Raw genomic sequence first — 17,972 nt, forward strand, 5'->3', positions numbered from 1 at the left:
TAATGTATAAGGTTTTTAGCATTTCTATTGAATAATAAGCAGCCAAAAACATTGGCATTACTTACTCATGCTAGAAATGCTAACAATGATAAAAAGTTTTGCAAGTTTAGACTATTAGTATTTAAGTATAAAATGGAAATTAGATTAATAAAGGTAGAAACAGATACAAGTATCAGAAGTTTTTCATTCTGTGAAAAACTACCAAGCAGTTTAATAATTGAAAGAAAACGGCTTCTGACCTTCAAAGTCTTATACACAGAAAAATTTCTTATAGATGATAAAAGAACAGTAACAAAAAAACTCTACAAATATTTTTAAGCTTATATAAGTATATTTAATAACAGTAATACCTGAATTGGCCAGCTCCAAGTGTATCACCTGTAAAAAGACTGTTTCTTGCATCTCTTAGATTTTCTCGAAGTTTCTTGTCTAGTTTCTGAAAAATAAAATTGTAGATTAACTCTTAACAGTTTCATGTAACTTTATGGAGGTTAATTCATAATGTGTTTTTAGTTTGATTACCAAGAAACTTGGAATTTCTTTACAAACAGCAAATCTAAAATCTAAATATTTTAGCTCCTTCTCACCACTTCAATATCATCGTAACTTGGACTTACAAAGATCAGTGCCTTTTCTACTGTGAGTCAGGCCTGATTTCACTAATAAGAACTTTACATTGACTAATTTTACTTTGGCTATGGGAAATGCTTTGCAGTGACAACCCACACTCTTTTCCCAAGCATGACTGTTTTATCAAGGAATGTGTCTATATGGAGAAAATGTTGACTTGGGTGGGTAGGAGTGAACAAAGTAGTGGTGAGTACAAGAAGCCTCAGAAGAGAAATGGAACGTATGGAAGAAGGCAGTCTTCCACCAGTCAGTAATTCACTTGGGCTAATAAAGTTCCAAAATACCTCCCTCTTTTTCAGTAATTCTATAATTTCTCTAATCCCTTACTCATTTCTTAATATTTAAAGCAAATTTATGAACACTTACTTTATACTTAATATTTTACTTCAATACAGTGGGATAGCAAAAAGCACTTCACCATTTTAAAAATGGTTATGATTAGTAATAAATATTTGCTAAATGAAGTTAAATATTAAATAATCTGGGGGATCAAATAAGTGTAAAATCCTGCTTGGTTAAATGAGGAATATACATTTTAGGTTTAAAAAAAGAAATAGGACTGGAATAGCACACTGGAGTAAATAATTTTACTTTCTCACGTGGAAGTAAACAATTACTTTTTATCTTTGGTGGAATCTCAATGTAATAAGATAAAAATATTTGCTATTGGTACTTACAACCAAGCAATCACATATTTAAATATTAACAAAACACTTGTGTTACTTGTGGAAAAACAATTCACACAATGTTATTTATCTCCACGTGATATATGCATGAACTTACCACTGCTACCATTTCTGCTGCTGTTCCTCTTGAACATCTGATTATAGGAACAGCACCTATTTAAACAACAAATGTTAGAAATGATCTTGGCTCTTAATTAAAATAGATACTTATAAAATATAAAAATAACAGATGTGATAGATACATACAATTTCACGTTATATACATGATTTTATGTATTTATTTTTCCACTTTTTTTTAATTTAAAAAAATTAAAAAATATATTTAGGGGGTACAAGTACAGGTTTCTTACATGCATATATTGCATAGTGGTGAAGTCTGGGCTTTTAGTGCACCCATCATCCGAATAATGAACAATGTACTCAAAAGGTAATTTTTCAACCCTCCCCCCAACAAGCACACATAAAAGGATTTATAATTTCCCCTACAAGCTCACATAACAGATTTATAATTTTAAGGGTAAAAGCAAGTTTCAGAAATGAACCTTCCCATTAATAAAGAAAACAACAGGGAGTCAGAAGAAAACTACATGGAGCTGACCCATCAGTGTGACTGCATTTTTTCCAATGGATTGACTAAATCAGTATTTTCATCTCCCACAGGCAGTTTCGTTTCTTTTCTTTTTTCTTTCTTTTTTTTTTGAGATGGGGTGTCACTCTGTCACCCAGGCTAGGAGGCTGGAGTGTGGTGGTGCAATCATGGCTAGCCTTGACCTGCTGGGCTCAAACCATCCTCCCCCTCAGCCTCCTGAGTAGTTGGGACTGCAGGCACAGGCCACCAAGCCTGGCTACTTTGGCAAAACTCTGTCCCTACAAAAATTGCAAAAGCTCAGTGCCTTTTCTACTGTGAGTCAGGCCTGATTTCACTAATAAGAACTTTCTGGGCATGGTGGTGTGTGCCTGTGGTCCCAGCAACTGGAAAGGTTGAGGTGGGAGAATCACCTGAGCCTGGAAAATCTGAGGCTGCAGTGAGTCATGATCACACCACTGTACTCCGGCCTGGGCATCAGAGTGAGACTCTATGTCAGAAATTTTTTTTCTCTATGCTGTCCAGGCTGGTCTGAGTTTAAGTGATCCTGCTACCTCAACCACCTAAAATGCTGGAATAATAGGTGTGAGCCTCTGCACCTGGCCTAGGCAGTTTCAACACATAAGCTTACTCTACTCACAGGACTCACATTAATTTGACTTAAAAGATAAGAATGAAAAGAGCTTAGCTAATTTAGCAATTTGGGGACTGCTAGTTTTTGTTTATTTTACGAATTGACAATAAAATACTGTAGTTTTTTTATAAATACCAATTTAAATAATAGAAAATACATTCTTCATATAGGTTGAAATCCTAAATATAAAGTTCAATTGCACTGAAAGTCTCATAAGACAAACTGAGAACACTGTAATATTTATATGCTGAAATTGTCCATTTTAGATTCTATAGGAAATATCAGTCAATTGCAAAAGTAAAAACACAAAATAGCAAATTTTTCAAAACTGTGTTTTCTTTTGACAGCAAAAGTTATGTTTGTAATAAAAAATTTAAATAACATTAGAAATGTATAAACTTAACCCTCTTGATTCCAGCCCTCACAAATAACCCCCATTAGAATTAGAAATGGATGCCTCCATGTTGTTTTCTACATATAGACTAATAAGTGCATGTATATATGTAAAAAAACAAAAATAAGATAGTATATATACTGTTCTAAAACTTGTTTTTCCCCATGTAACAATTTAGTGTTGACATCCTTCTATGTCAGATTGGCAATAATTTCAATTTCTCCTTTGAAAAATAAATCACTGGCTAGGCATGGTGGCATATGCCTGTAATCCCAGAACTTTGGGAGGCTGAGGCGGGCAGATCACCTGAGGTCAGGAGTTCGAGACCAGCCTGGCCAACATGGTGAAACCCCGTCTCTGCTAAAAATACAAAAATTATCCAGGCATGGTGAAGCATGCCTATAATCCCAGCTACTCGGGAGGCTGAGGCAGGGGAATCGCTTGAACCCGGGGGGTGAAGGTTGCAGTACAACCTCCCTAGCATTTGGCAAAATTTTACAGACTCTGTAGGGTGACAAAATAGAAATAAAATTATGTCTGTTTAACACTAAAAGTTGTATACATGTGCTTTCTTTATATAATATAAACAACAACAACAACAACCCATGTGAGGGCAATGAAGGCAGTTCAAAGCAGGCAGAAACCGGAGGGGTTAACTCTTGAAAGAAGAGAATCACATAAAGTAATATATATTTTTAACCAGCTTTTCTCCTGAGGGTACTTGACACATTACACGGCACACAGGAGAAAGAACTCTAGCAGAAAACAGGAAAATTACTGAGCTGAAGAATCAAAGACTGGAGCTCAGGGCTGGAAATTAAGGGAAAAAAAAATCCCTGAGAAGAGGGAGTCATACAATTTGCATATAAATTCTCTACATGTCTAAATATTGTCTAAATCTTAAGAATATACATGGTAGCTCGTTTTTTTTTTTTTTTTTTTGGTGACATAGAGATTTTATTAATCTAGTGAGAGGATCATTTTAACAAAAGGGTTTCAAGTGTCTAAAAAATTAAAATTGCAATTAGGCTTTTAAACTGATCCATTAGTGATAGTAAAGCACAAAGTCATATATTAGATACTAAACACAAGTAATTTTAGACAATCTACATCAGTGCTTTACATTTTGAATCAAGAAAACCAGAAGTTGTTTCTTTGAAAGGATAAACAAGATAGGTAGACCACTAGTTAGGTCAACAAAGAAAAAAAGAGAGACAATCCAAATAAACACAATGAGAAATGACAAGGGCAACATTATCAACAACCCCACAGAAATATAAAAAACCCTCAGAGACTATTACAAACACCTCTATGAACACAAACTAGAAAACCTAACAGAAATGTATAAATTTCTGGAAACATACAACCTGCCAAGATTTAACAAGGAAGAAACTGAAGTTCTGGAATAACAAATTCCAAAACTGAATCAGTAAGAAAAAACCTACGAACCAGAAAAAGCCCTGGACCAGATGGATTCACAGTCAAATTCTAACAGATATACAAAGAAGAGCTGGTACCAATACTACTATTATTCCAAAAAATCGAGGAGGAGGGACTCTTCCCTAACTCATTCAATGAGGCCAGTATCATTCTCATACCAAAACCTAGCAGAGACTAAACAAAAAAATAAAACTTCACTCTGATACCCCTGATGAATCCAGGTGCAACAACCTTCAACAGAATATTAGCAAACTGAATCCAAAAAAAATGAATCCACCATGATCAAGTAGGCTTTATTCCCAGATGCAAGGTTGATTCAATACATGCAAATCAGTAAATGTGCTTCACTACATAAAAAGAACTAAAAACAAAAACCATATGATCACCTTAATAGACACGGAAAAGGCTTTTGAAAAAATTCACCATCACTTTATTTAAAAAACCCCCAGCTGGGCGTGGTGGCTCACGTCTGTAATCCCAGCACTTGGGGAGGCCGAGGCAGGTGGAACACGAGGTCAAGAGATTGAGACCATCCTGACCAACATGGTGAAAGCTCGTCTCTACTAAAAATACAAAAATTAGCTGGGCGTGGTGGCGTGTGCCTGTAGTCCCAGTTACTCGGGAGGCTGAGGCAGGAGAACCGACTGAACCCAGGAGGCGGAGGTTGCAGTGAGCCAAGGTTGTGCCACTGCATTGCAGCCTAGCAACAGAGCGAGACTTCATCTAAAACAAACAAACAAACAAACAAAAAAACCACCCTCAACAAATCAGGCAATGAAGAAATATACCTCAAAATAATAGGAGCAATCTATGACAAACACACAGCCAACGTCATAATAAATGGGCAAAAGCTGTAAGCATTCCCCCTGAGAACTTGAATAAGACAAGGACACCCACTCCCATTTAACATAGTACTGGAAGTCGTAGCCAAAGCAATCAGGCAAGAGAAAGAAACAAAAGACATTCTAATAGAAAGAGAGGAAGTCATACTATCTCTTTGCAGGCTATGTTACCTTATACCCCACAAATTCCATATTCTCTGCCCAAAGGCTCCCACAACTAATAAGCAGCTTCAGTAAAGTTTCAGGATGCAAAAGTCAATGTACAAACACTAGGAGCATTTCTATACACCAACAATATCCAAGCTGACAGCCAAATCAAAAATGCAATCCCATTCACAATAGCCACGAAAAGAATAAAATACCTAGGAATACAGCTAATTAGGAAGGTGAAAGAGCTCTACAACAAGAATTACAAAACGAAAAGAAATCAGAGATGACACAAACAAATGGAAAAATATTCCATGTTCATGGATAAGAAGACTCAATATTAAAATGGCCATACTGCCAAAGCAATTTACAAATTCAGTGCTATTCCTACCAAACTACCAATGTCAGTTTTCACAGAATTAGAAAAAATTTTTCTAAAAGTCATACAGAACCAAAAAAGAGCCTGAAGAGCCAAAGCAAATCTAAGCAAAAAGAACAAAGCTGGGAGCATTACACATCCTGACTTCAAAGTATACTACTACACGGTTTTTACTGTAGTAACCAAAACAGCATGGTACAAAAACACACACACAGACCAGTGGGACAGGTTAAAGAACCCAGAAATAAAGCCCCACACCTACAACCATTTGATCTTCGACAATGTTGATAATAACAAGCAATAGGGAAAGAACTCCCTACTCAGTAAGTGGTGCTGGGATAACTCCCTATTCAGTAAGTGGTGCTACCTGTATGCAGGAGATTAAAACTGAACCCCTTCCTTTCACCATATACAAAAATAAACTCAAAATGGACTAAAGACTTAAATGTAAGACCTCAAACTATAAAAATCCTAGAAGAAAACCTAGACACCATTCTGAACACAGGCCTTGGCAAAGACTTCATGTTGAAGTCTCCAAAAACAACCAGAAAACCAAAACAGACAAATTGGACCTAATTAAACTAAAGAGCTTCTGCAGAGCAAAAGAAACTATCAGCAAAGTGAATGGACAACCTACAGAATGGGAGAAAATATTTGCGAACTATGCATCCAACAGAATTTATAAGGAACTTAAACAAATTGACAAGCAAAAACAAACAACCCCATCAAAAAATGGCCAAAGGACATGAACAGACACTTCTCAAGGAAAAAAAAAAAAAAAAAAGGACATACGTGGCCAGCAAGCATATGAAAAAAAGCTCAATATCACTAATCATTAGAGAAATGAAAATTAAAACCACAATGAGTTACCATCTCACATCAGTCAGAAGGTCTATTATTAAAAGTCAAAAAATAATAGATGTTGGTGAGGTTACAGAGGAAAGGGAACACTTATACACTGTTGGTGGGAATGTAAATTAGTTGAGCCACTGAGGAAAGCAATTTGAAGGCTTCTCAAAGAACTTAGAACTACCATTTGACTCAGCAATCCCATTACTGGGTATACAGCCAAAAGAACATAAATCATTCTATGAAAAAGACACATCTACCCATATGTTCATTGCAGTAATATTCACAATAGCAAAGACATGGAATCAACCTAGATGCCTATCAAGGGTGGACTGGATAAAGAATTTGTGATACATATACATCATGGAATACTACAGAGTCATAAAAAAGAGTGAAATCATATGCTTAGCAGCAACATAGATATAACTAGAGGCCATTATTCTAAGGGAATTAACAGAAACAGAAAACAAAACACCCCATGTTCTCACTTGTAAGTGGGAGCTAAACAAAAAGAAAAGACACAAAGATGACAATAACAGATATTGGGGTCAACCTGAGCAGGGAGGATGAGGGTCAAAAAACTCCCTATCAGGTACCATACCCATAGCCTGGGTGACAAATTCATTTGTACACCAAACCCTAGTGATATGCAATTTACCCCTGTAACAAACTTGCACATGTATCTCCCAAACCTAAAAGTTGAAAATAAGAAAAAAAAATTAAAAATAAATTTTGAAGGTGTAGGTAGATTAGTATTATATACATAAAGTTTTCTGGAGCCTTGGGCATCTGAACTTAACAGTTAACAAACATTTATTTCTCTATTTAGAAATGTGTTTGAAATTTTTAATAATGAAATATTAAAAGAAAATTAACAGGCACATAGGTGGTGAAGTCACCACCAAGGCATTCAAATATAGCAGAAAATTATAATTACCAAAGACATCTAAAATGACAACTCAAAAGATCTGCTAAATGTTAAGAGAACCACATCAAGTTATTGGAAGTATGTTTTTATATACTATTGAATATATATTTTACTCCACTCGAGAACCTCTAGAGATCCAGGTAAGTGAGAAAGAATCACATTACAGTGTAACACATTAAAATTACTTGTTAAACAATTTACTTTGAAAAATAACCATAAAGACTGGAAAACTTACCCAGAGTAACAAAAAAGCAGAAGAGGCTGTCAACTATAGTGTCCATAACAGTTTCCATTTCCGTGTCTGTGATATCTGGCCTGTTAATGGCTAAAATGACATAGGAAAAGGAGAAAACATTGAGCCAAACTTATGCCTCATCTTTATGAAACTCCTAAAATTATTACTAAACTCTTAAGTGATACACAATAAAACTCAGTTAGCGAAATCTTTTTGGTTTAAACCTTTTTTTTTTTTTTTTTTTTTTTTTTGAGACGGGATCTTGCTCTATCACCCAGGAGGGAGTGCAGAGGCATGATCATGGCTTACTGTAGCCTCCTGGGCTCAAGTGATCTTCCCATCTCAGCCTTCAGAGTAGCTGGGACCACAGGCACATGCCACCACGCCCTGCTAATTAAACAATTTTTTTTGTAGAGATGGGTCTCCCTATGTTGCCCAGGCTGGTCTTGAACTCCTGGGCTCAAGCGACCCTCCTACCTTGGCCTCCCAAAGGGCTGGGATTATAGGCATGAGCCACCACACCCTGCTGCTTTAAACTTCTTTTAAGTGAACAAATATCTGTTAAAAATTATACCACCTCAAAGAGAAAAATAAATAACCACAACAAACTACCTTAATATCAGAGATCAGGAGACCACTAATAAGAAAAACAACCCCACGATGTAAACTAACAAAATTTTTGCCAGAGCAAACAGGAAAATAAATATCATATTCCATAGTTTTATTCATAAACACCAGATTGCCTCAAGAAACTACTGATTCTGTTACCCAACTACAGCCAGAAAAGGAAATGCAAGTAAATTATGGCACAACCAACATCGCATATCATTTTCTTTATATTAAGTTATACAAATTTCTCTTCTGATCTACAAGAGTATACATAAGTAGTTCCCAAACTTTACTAAGAATCACTCAGGGAATATGGGGAAAAACTCTCCGGAAGTTTTTAAAAATTAAAGATTCTTATCCCTTTCCTTTAGGGATTCTGTATGGATATGAATAATTCTAAAAAACCTGTAATTTTGAGGCTGGGCATGGTGGCTCACACCTGTAATCCCAGTACTCTGGGAGGCTGAGGTGGGCAGATCATCTAAGGTAAGGAGTTTGAGACTAGCCTGACTAACATGGTGAAACTGTCTCTACTAAAAACACAAAAATTAGCCAGGTGTGGTGGCACACGCCTGTAATCCCAGCTACTTGGGAGGCTGAGGCAGGAGGATCACTCGAACCTGGGAGACAGAGGTTGCAGTGAGCTGAGATCACACCACTGCACTCCAGCCTAGGCGACAGAGCAAGACTCTGTTTGGGGGTGGGGGGAACCACCTATAATGTTGACAAGCACCTTAGGCAATTCTAATGCAAATAGGCCTTGGGGCTAGGCTTTAAGAAACATTGCTGTGTAGACTGTCTTTGACAAAGACCTTGACTGACTTATCTTCCTCTCACAATATCAAGGCCCAGCATCTGATGAAGTAGATCAATAACTATATGTTGAAAGATTGTCTAAACTATTATTTACAAAGTATTTTTAATGTCCCAATATCCTGAAAGTGAAAACACATATAAAATTTAATACCACTTGTGGTTACCATAAGAGGAAAGCAGACTTCAACTGGATAACTCCAATTATCTATAGAAAGCCTGGCCCACCCAGACAACACATAAAAGAATTCAATCAGACAACGCACAAAATAATTCAATCAAGCAACACAGAATCTAAAAGAAGGAAATGGGCCCTTACTCAGGTGTTGCAAATACCATCTATTTCAATCAGATGAAATAAATATCATAAAGGATACAATTTGCATTATGTACATTCAGGGGATAGCAATTCAAGGAAACACACCCAATTCATTTTATTAATCAGTGGCACAAGTGATCTGTAGACACTTCAAACCTTTTAGTTAAATCACTAGTACATTTTTGTTAATTACTGGCACTAGAAAAATCTACATGGAAGCATCCAGCCCTTGAGTCCTACACCCTAGTTCCACATTTCTGAATGAAAAGTAACCCTAACAGTCATAAACTGCTAATCAATAACCTCACCTCAACTTGAGGTAATGGCTTGCTTTGTCTAAGATAGTAGTCTTAGTTTGACTGAGGTAATAAATCTGCTTGCTCCCAATCCATGGAAAGTTTAGAATGAAAAAGATTTGCAAATCAATACCATGATATTAATATAATCATATTTAGGAATATTTGTTTAAAATTTTTAAAGCATTGTAACATTTGAGACAATTAGGTATGTGATTACATAATGATAAAGAATGTTATCTCTGGAGTGAGACTGCTTGTGTTTAGTAAACTGGCTCTACCATTTCCTCATCAAGTTACTTAATAGCTATGTCTCTGTTTTCCATTCTTGAAAATGGAAATAATTTCTGCTTCATAAAGTTATTCTGAGGATTAAATTAGCTTACATTGTAACACACTGAAAACACTGATAGGCATAGAGTGAGCTATTACTATTATCATTATTGAGAATCTGGGTGATTAGCCATGTGATTATACTTTAAAATTCGCAATTCACCTCAAACGTGATCTTTTAAAAAAGCTGGCAGGTACAAAAAATGTAATTAAACTTATAAGTATACGAATATTTAACAAATTTTACACTCATTACAAATTTAATTATTTTTAAATAATTATTTAAACACTTGGGCAGATTTTGCTTGTTAGAATTATAAACTTGTCTGGTCTGGTATATGAAGTACAGTACCTAAAAAAAACCCACTTAATATTCTGAATTTATTAATAAAATTTAAAATGTTTAAGAGAATTCAACACACCAGGTTTTCCGATTAAGCTTGTTAAAGGGGACTGATTAGGAAAATTTAGTCTGTTCAATATGAGTTAATCCATCAAAAATAAAGATGCTTCATTTCACTTTACCAGATTTAGAAACAATGTAACACAATTCATATTCAATTTAAAGGCTTCAGGAAAACTAGGTTTTAAAATATGTAACTTAAATAACTTGCTAATTCATTTAAAATGCAACTGTAATAGATTTCTGTGAATAATAACCACTGTCAAAAATCTCTCACATGAACATTCAGCAAATACTTGTATCCTTTCAGGAATTTCCACAAGAACGGATGCTCTAGAGCTCAATGAAACCAAAAGATTCATTCTCTTCTCTCAGGGAACTTACCATCTGGTTCCAGTGTTTTGTAAGCACAGAGAAGTAAGCTAACTTGTTCTTGTCCAAGACCAAAGTACTAGATGATAAATTTGAATTCTGCTATTAAAATATTGTCTTACTTGCCATGAGTGAACCATTCATGCAAGTTGCTGTGGGGGTACAGAAAAGGTCAGAGAATTGGTACTTCCTTGAGTTTATAAAACAGGTTTATTAAACGTTTAAATGTAATAAAATTCAGTCTGAGCCTTGTTTTCTCTGTGTGCTTTTAAAAAGTTTCTATAGCTGTACTGCTGTAAACGAGCTAGTTTTGAAGTCCATTAAACATATTCACTTTTTTTCTTACAGTGTACCATTCATTTTGTTAACAAAGAATTGCAACATTTCTATTTTTACATACCACGATATGAAACAAGCTCCTTATTTTGATTACATAACACAAACATATCATCTTCCAAAGTAATAAAATTGAGATATTGGTCAAAAACCTAGAAACAAAAGAAAAGGTTTACAAATCAATATTACAATATAGCCATATTGAAAGTAAATTTAGTTTGCTCTAACCTACCAATGGTAGAAATGAAAAAAAAAATTGCAATTACATTCAATAACTAGAAATCGTACTGTGTAATAGCCTAATTGAACAAGAATGAGGAGTAAAGAATAAGTTAAGGCAATAAAAACAAGCCTTTGGGCAATAAATATGGAGGAGGAGAGTAACATTTTGAGAAAACAAAATTTAAGCAGATACGAGAACTTAAATTGTGGTTGTGATGGGAATGGATATTAATTTTGAAGAAAACATACAATTTTAACAATCATTTTCATCACATTTTCCTAAGAAAATCACAGTAATTGTTTTACACCAACAACTTTTATAATAAAGTGGGAAAAAGTTATGCCAGTTCTTTGGAAGTGCAAAGTAGAAGAAAAATTAAGAGAACTATTTGAAATACACTGAATTTAGTTAACCAAATTAAGGCTGAGTGAGGCGGCTTGGACCTGTAATCCCAGAGCTTTGGCAGGCTGAGGTGGGAGGACTGTTTGAGGCCAGAAGTTTGCGACCTACGCAACATAAAAAAAAAAAAAAATAGCTGGATGGGGTGGTACGAGCCCAGGAGGTGAAAGTTGCAGCAAGCAGAGATTGCACCACTGCATTCCAGCCTGGGCGAGTGAGACACTGTCTCAAAACAAAACAAGAAAGAAAACAAAAGTTGTTCCCATTATTTTATGTGAAGTTAATAAATTTTGAGCACAAAGATTAAAGGCATAAGCCTCAAAAACTAATCAGAAATATTGGTGGTCTATTTAAATCTAAGAATGAAAAATCTATCAGTAGAAAAAGAATAGAAAGTATATGCATGGTTGTTTAGTCTTTTACTTGCACTAGATAGTTGTCTGGAACTTTAATGCATATCTTGTCCAAATTCAAGAAACACAGAGCATAACAGGATTATAACCTGAAATATATTTTACAAATTGATTTATAACTGAAGCTGAACGTGACTAAAATGTCACTATGATGTAGAATTGCTGGCCTGTCATGGATTCTTTTTCTCTTAATATGCAACAGAGGCACTTTGGATCTCAATATGCAACACGGGCACTTTGGATCCTCTTTCCTAAGTAAAAAAAGATCTGGAAATAGTATGATGATTATAATGATTACAGATAAAACAATGTCAACATACTTTCAATACAGTTTATGACAATACAACTGTCAAATGATTTCTGAGTTGACCTAAAAAGATGATACAAATGACAGACTAAAGCAAAACTCATTCTGCTTTTTATTTCTGTCTTTCAAATTCATTAAATAATAGGTTCCTTTAGTTTGGCTTATTTTGCCTAGTTCAACTTGAAGATAATTTATATTATTAGAACTCTTTCTAAAAGTATTGAGCCTAAACATTTCTGTCGTTCTGGTCATCTGTCAAATAGATACCTACGCCAACTACAGGTTTCAGAACAGTGTTAAATTTTACATTGACAAAATGTCATCAACCAACCAAACTCTCTTACCTTGGCTACCTGTGTTACTGCACTAGCTGCTAATGCTGCATTTGCAATATCTTCCAGTTTACTTCTTGAAATAGCAGATATAAAATTTAAATAATATGATTCATATAGTTGATTTCGAAGATCCTATCAATACAATGAAAACTTCATTCTTACATGATAAAGAAGACCATGAATACATGTTTCAAATACCATAAGAGCAAAGTTGTATTTAAAAGACAAGATATTTAAATGACAATCCAAAAAAGTATCCCAAGAGAAAAAAGCTTTGAAGTAGTACTGGTTATCTGGTTATCAGATGTAACTAAAATGTATCTTAATAAAGTAATAAAATTATATTATCAACAAAATCTCATTAATTACAATACAGTACAAACTGCTCTCATATAGCCTATCTGCATTCTTCTTAAAATATCCAAATATGGCTCAATAATATAACAAATGCTTGTTATATTTGGCAGACACGATCTTCAACTGTTTTGGACATGTGATGACACAACAAATCCTTCATTGCACACAGACAAGTTATAATTCCAATGACCAATTCTAGAAGTATTTCTTCTCAGTTGCTCAAAAGTAGTGCAATTTAAGTTATGCAAATTCTTAAGTCAAACTTACTTATCTTCTTATACTTTTAGCAAATAGATACTGAAATAACTGTATTTCCTCAAATCTAAGATGTCACTGACTGTAACCGGAACCATCATTTTAAGTAACACTAAGAATTAATGATGCCAATAAAATTTTGTGACATGATCAATTTTAAGATGTACCTGATTTCAGCGATGTGAAAATGTGAAAAATTGAGGGGTTGGAGCCTTTGTGAGGAAGGTGATCAGGGTAGTGGTTCAATCAAGGTCAAGAGATTATTTATGTATGAGGATTGAGAAATAAGTAATATGTTCACGATACTGGGAACCATGTTTTTTCACTCTGAGAAAGGAGTTACAAATATGTAAAGAGAAAAGGGAAACGCTAGAGTGAATCCTGTGTTGCTAAGCTGAAACACTTTTGGAGGTTATCTATTAATCTGGATAGGTGAGGAGAAGAGAGGGAGAATTGTAGAAATAAATATAGATATAAAAGTGTATGTATAAATACATAATTTCCTAACTTTTTCCATTGAGAGGACCTAAGAACAGTGACACTGTAGTCACAATGAGTATACCTAATGCCTAGATCCTGATTCCTAACTACCATTCTTTACAGAAAGCAACCAGAGCTCTTGAGAAAAATGTCCGAATCCTGGGCTGAGACAGAGAAAGTAAAATCCTAGGCTATATTGGAATATATTATTGTGCCAGAAGGTAAGGAAGTGGTCAAAGAATGATGCATACATTTCAAAAGGACATATAAGTTCAGCAAAGTTGCAGGATACAAGACAAATATATAAAAATCAATTGAATTTTTATACAATTGCAATGAACAATCCTAAAAATGGAGTAAGAATTCCATTCATAATAAGCATTAAACACATGAAAGAAAAAATTTAACAAAAGCACAAAACTTATGACAAGCTAATCTTAATTTGGAAATTCAAGAAAAGCTAAAACAATCTGTAAAAAAGTACAAAGTTGGAGGACACAATTACTCAATTTGAAAACTTGCTATCAAGTGAAAGATGTCAACACTGTGTGGTACAGGCATAAGGACAGACACAGATATCAATGCAATAGAACCGACAGTTCAGAAATAAAACAATGTATCTATGGTCAGCTGATTTTTGACAAGGTTGCCAAGACCATCCACTAGGGAAAGAATACTTTCTTTAATAAATTATGCTGGGACTACTGGATAGCCACATGCAAAAGAATAAAGTTGGACACCTACATCCCACCATATATAAAAATAATGCAAAGTGGAATCAAGACCTATATGTATGAGCTGAAACTATAAAATTCTTAGAAGAAAACACAAGAATCTGGAATGGTTTCCTAAATATGACACCAAAAGCATAAGCAACTCAAGAAAAAAAAAAAAAACGATAAACTGGGCTTTATCAAAATTGAAAATGTTTGTGCTTCAAAGGAAATTATCAAGAGAACGAAAAGATAATCCATAGACTGGGAGAAAATATTTACAGATCATAAACTTGTGAATGTCTAGAATCCAAGATATAAAAAGAATTCTATCAACTCAACAATAAAAAGACAACCCAATTAAAAACTGGGTGAATGATCTGAATAGATATTTCTCGAAAGACATACAAATGGCCAATAAGCATGTTAAAAGATGCTTAATATCAATTATAGAAATGCAAATCAAAACTACTGCGATGGCACGCAAACCTATTAGGATGGCTACAATAAAAATATCGGATAGTAAGTGTTCAGCAAGGATCTGGAGAAATCAGAACCTTCATACACTACTGGTGGGACTATAAAATGGTGCAACCACACTTTGGAAAACAGTCTGTTTCTAAAAAGGTAAACAGAGAGTTATCATTTGACCATGCAATTCTATTCCTATGTGTTTATGGCCACAAGAGAATTGAAAACATGTCCACAAAGAAATCTGTACATGAATATTTATGGCAACATTATTATTAATAGCCAAAAGGTAGAAACAATCCAAATGTTCATCAAGTGGTAAATGGATGAACAAAATTTGGTACATCCACACAATGAAATACATTCAGCCATGAAAAGGAATAAGGTACCAATTCATGCTACAATATGGATGCACCTTGGAAACATTATGCTAAGAGAAATCAGCCATGTACAAAAGACCACATAATATAGGAGTTCATTCATATGTAATGGTCAGAGTAGGCAAATATACAGAAACATAAGGTAGCTTAGGGATGGAAGGGGATGGGGGAGGCGTGAGGATATGATAAATGGTACCAGGTTTCTTTTTGAGGTAATGACAATGTTCTAAAATTGACTGTGGTGATGGTTGCAAAACTCTGTGACTATATTAAAAACCAATGAATCATACACTTGTGCTTCTTAAATGGGTGAATTGCATGGTATGTGAATTATAATTTCAATCAAGGTGTTATTAAAAAAACGGAAGAAGAGATTGTAAGTGGTACCTCTCTCATGAATAGTACACTTGAGTTTACGCAGGGTAAAAGAGAAACCTGGGCATCATAAAGCTACACAGAACACAAAATTTGCAAACTTCATAACAATTTAAACAGCAATTTGATTCAACAGTCAATAACAAAGATGCTGTGACCTGTGGAAGACACTATTACTTACCTATCCAACATCTATTTTTCTCCTTTTCCTTGCTAAAAGAATCTTGCTAGATTTTCTTTGGGTGACAATATACTCATCTAAATACTGATTTTGCAGTCACCCTTGTAATTGATTCTACCCAGTGAGAAATATATAAAGGTCTTCTGAGAGTTTCTGGAAAGGCTTAGCTTTCCTGATCAAAATCAACAGTCAGGGCTGGCACAGTCCATTTCCCTCTTCTTCTTGATGTGAACATAGATTTGATGCCTACGGGAGCAGCAACAAGCAAGACAAGGAAAACCAACAAACTAAAGATGATCAGTGATAGAAGGAGCCTGGGTCTTTGATTACCTTATAGTGCTTCTGCACCAGCGTGGACTTCCTAATCTCACCATTATTTTAGAAAAGGAAAATGCTTTATAAGTTAGAAAGGCAATATACTTAGGCTTTCTGTTTGTTAAAGCCAGACTCAGACTTTACCAGTACAGTGGTTCCCCTTATTTGCAGGGGTTATTTTCCAAGACTCCAGTGGATGCCTGAAACCAGATAGTACTGAACTGTATGTTTTTTCTTATACATACATATTTATGACAAAACTTAATTTATAGTTTATAAATTGGGCACAGTAACAGATTAGCAACAATAGTCAGAAATAAAATAGAGCAATTATAAAATATATTCTGCAACGAAAGTTATATGAATGTGGTCTCTCTCAAAATACTGTAATATGTTCACTACTGTAATATATTCAGTACCTGGTTAACTGTGGATAACTGAAACTGTGGAAAGTGAAACTGTGGATATGGGAGGACTACTGTATAATACTTCTTCAGCCAAAAGTTTTAAGTCTTTCAGGCTCTTTGGAATTCAAAGATAGTCTCAAAAATCAGGGTGAGAAAGTAGGCATAGGAATTTCTGATTTGTCGCCCTGGACATCTAAGAATTTTTCTTGAAAAAAAAATCTGTTTCCAAATTCAGGAGTCCAGAAAATAAGAACCCGTATTACCTGACACATTCTGTCAATATTTTCTTCAGTTGGCATTACAAAGTATACTGCAGGAACATCTGGAATAGGATCTCGATCAGAGTGCAAAAGCCTAGAAGACATAAGGAACTAAAACTTATTTTTTCTTAGTCACTTATCTAAAAAGATAGTTTAAAACAATATTCCTCAAAATGGGAGTTCACTAGCTCAAGGACAGTAACCAGTGCTCTAAAAGCTCTTGTTGCAATTAATCAGTGAGTTAACTTAGCTTTCTCCCATGTCAGTGTTGATATTATTTATTAGTATTAAGAAGACCCTAATTTCTTGTTAGTCCTCATTTGTCCTATTCTGCTCACACTTTTAGTACTGCCAATGGTCAGACACTCTTTTCTACCAACACTCTCCTTGAATGAGAACTAAAACATAGTCAAAACCAATCTTATTCCCACTTTTCATAGAAATATGGTGGTGGTCAGAGGGGAATGGTGAGTGTGAGGAAAGTGTGGCTCTCTGAGGGGAAAATCAGAAAGCTAGGGGATGCAATGAAAAAATTTTTAGAAGCAATTCTTTAGAAGCTATAAAAAAATTTAATCAAACATGAAATCAAATATATTTTTTAAATGAAAGGTATATAAATGTCTCCTTAAAGACAATCTATTTTTGCCTATTTGTTGTTTCATAAGAGAATGTAAGCATCTTACAGATTGAGTCATTTTACAGTTTTCTCCTTTTACAATTTAGAAACAATTTCCATGCAAATATCCCAACATCAAACTATGCTTATATGAGGAATATTCACCTCTCTCTAGTCATCCTTTTATAATCAAGGAGAGGAAAGAAGCACATGCTGCCAGTTGGTCTGTGTTTAATAACTGTTGCCATTGATAT

At 34.7% G+C, this 17,972-nt stretch overlaps 1 protein-coding gene across 2 annotated transcripts in view; it reads right to left on the bottom strand.

Annotated features, from left to right (window-relative positions):
• SCFD1 (sec1 family domain containing 1) overlaps positions 1-17,972 on the bottom strand; it is a 104,304-nt gene that overhangs the window by 75,499 nt on the left and 10,833 nt on the right. For both annotated transcript variants that reach the window (XM_050797843.1, XM_050797844.1), the window contains 6 exons: positions 17,106-17,196; positions 12,918-13,040; positions 11,296-11,383; positions 7,751-7,840; positions 1,414-1,469; positions 351-436 (listed from right to left, as the gene is read on the bottom strand). In XM_050797843.1, the coding sequence (XP_050653800.1) occupies positions 351-436; positions 1,414-1,469; positions 7,751-7,840; positions 11,296-11,383; positions 12,918-13,040; positions 17,106-17,196 (534 nt within the window). The remainder of the gene's footprint in view (positions 1-350; positions 437-1,413; positions 1,470-7,750; positions 7,841-11,295; positions 11,384-12,917; positions 13,041-17,105; positions 17,197-17,972) is intronic.

This window comes from Macaca thibetana, chromosome 7 (assembly GCF_024542745.1).
Source record: "Macaca thibetana thibetana isolate TM-01 chromosome 7, ASM2454274v1, whole genome shotgun sequence".
NCBI lineage: Eukaryota > Metazoa > Chordata > Mammalia > Primates > Cercopithecidae > Macaca > Macaca thibetana.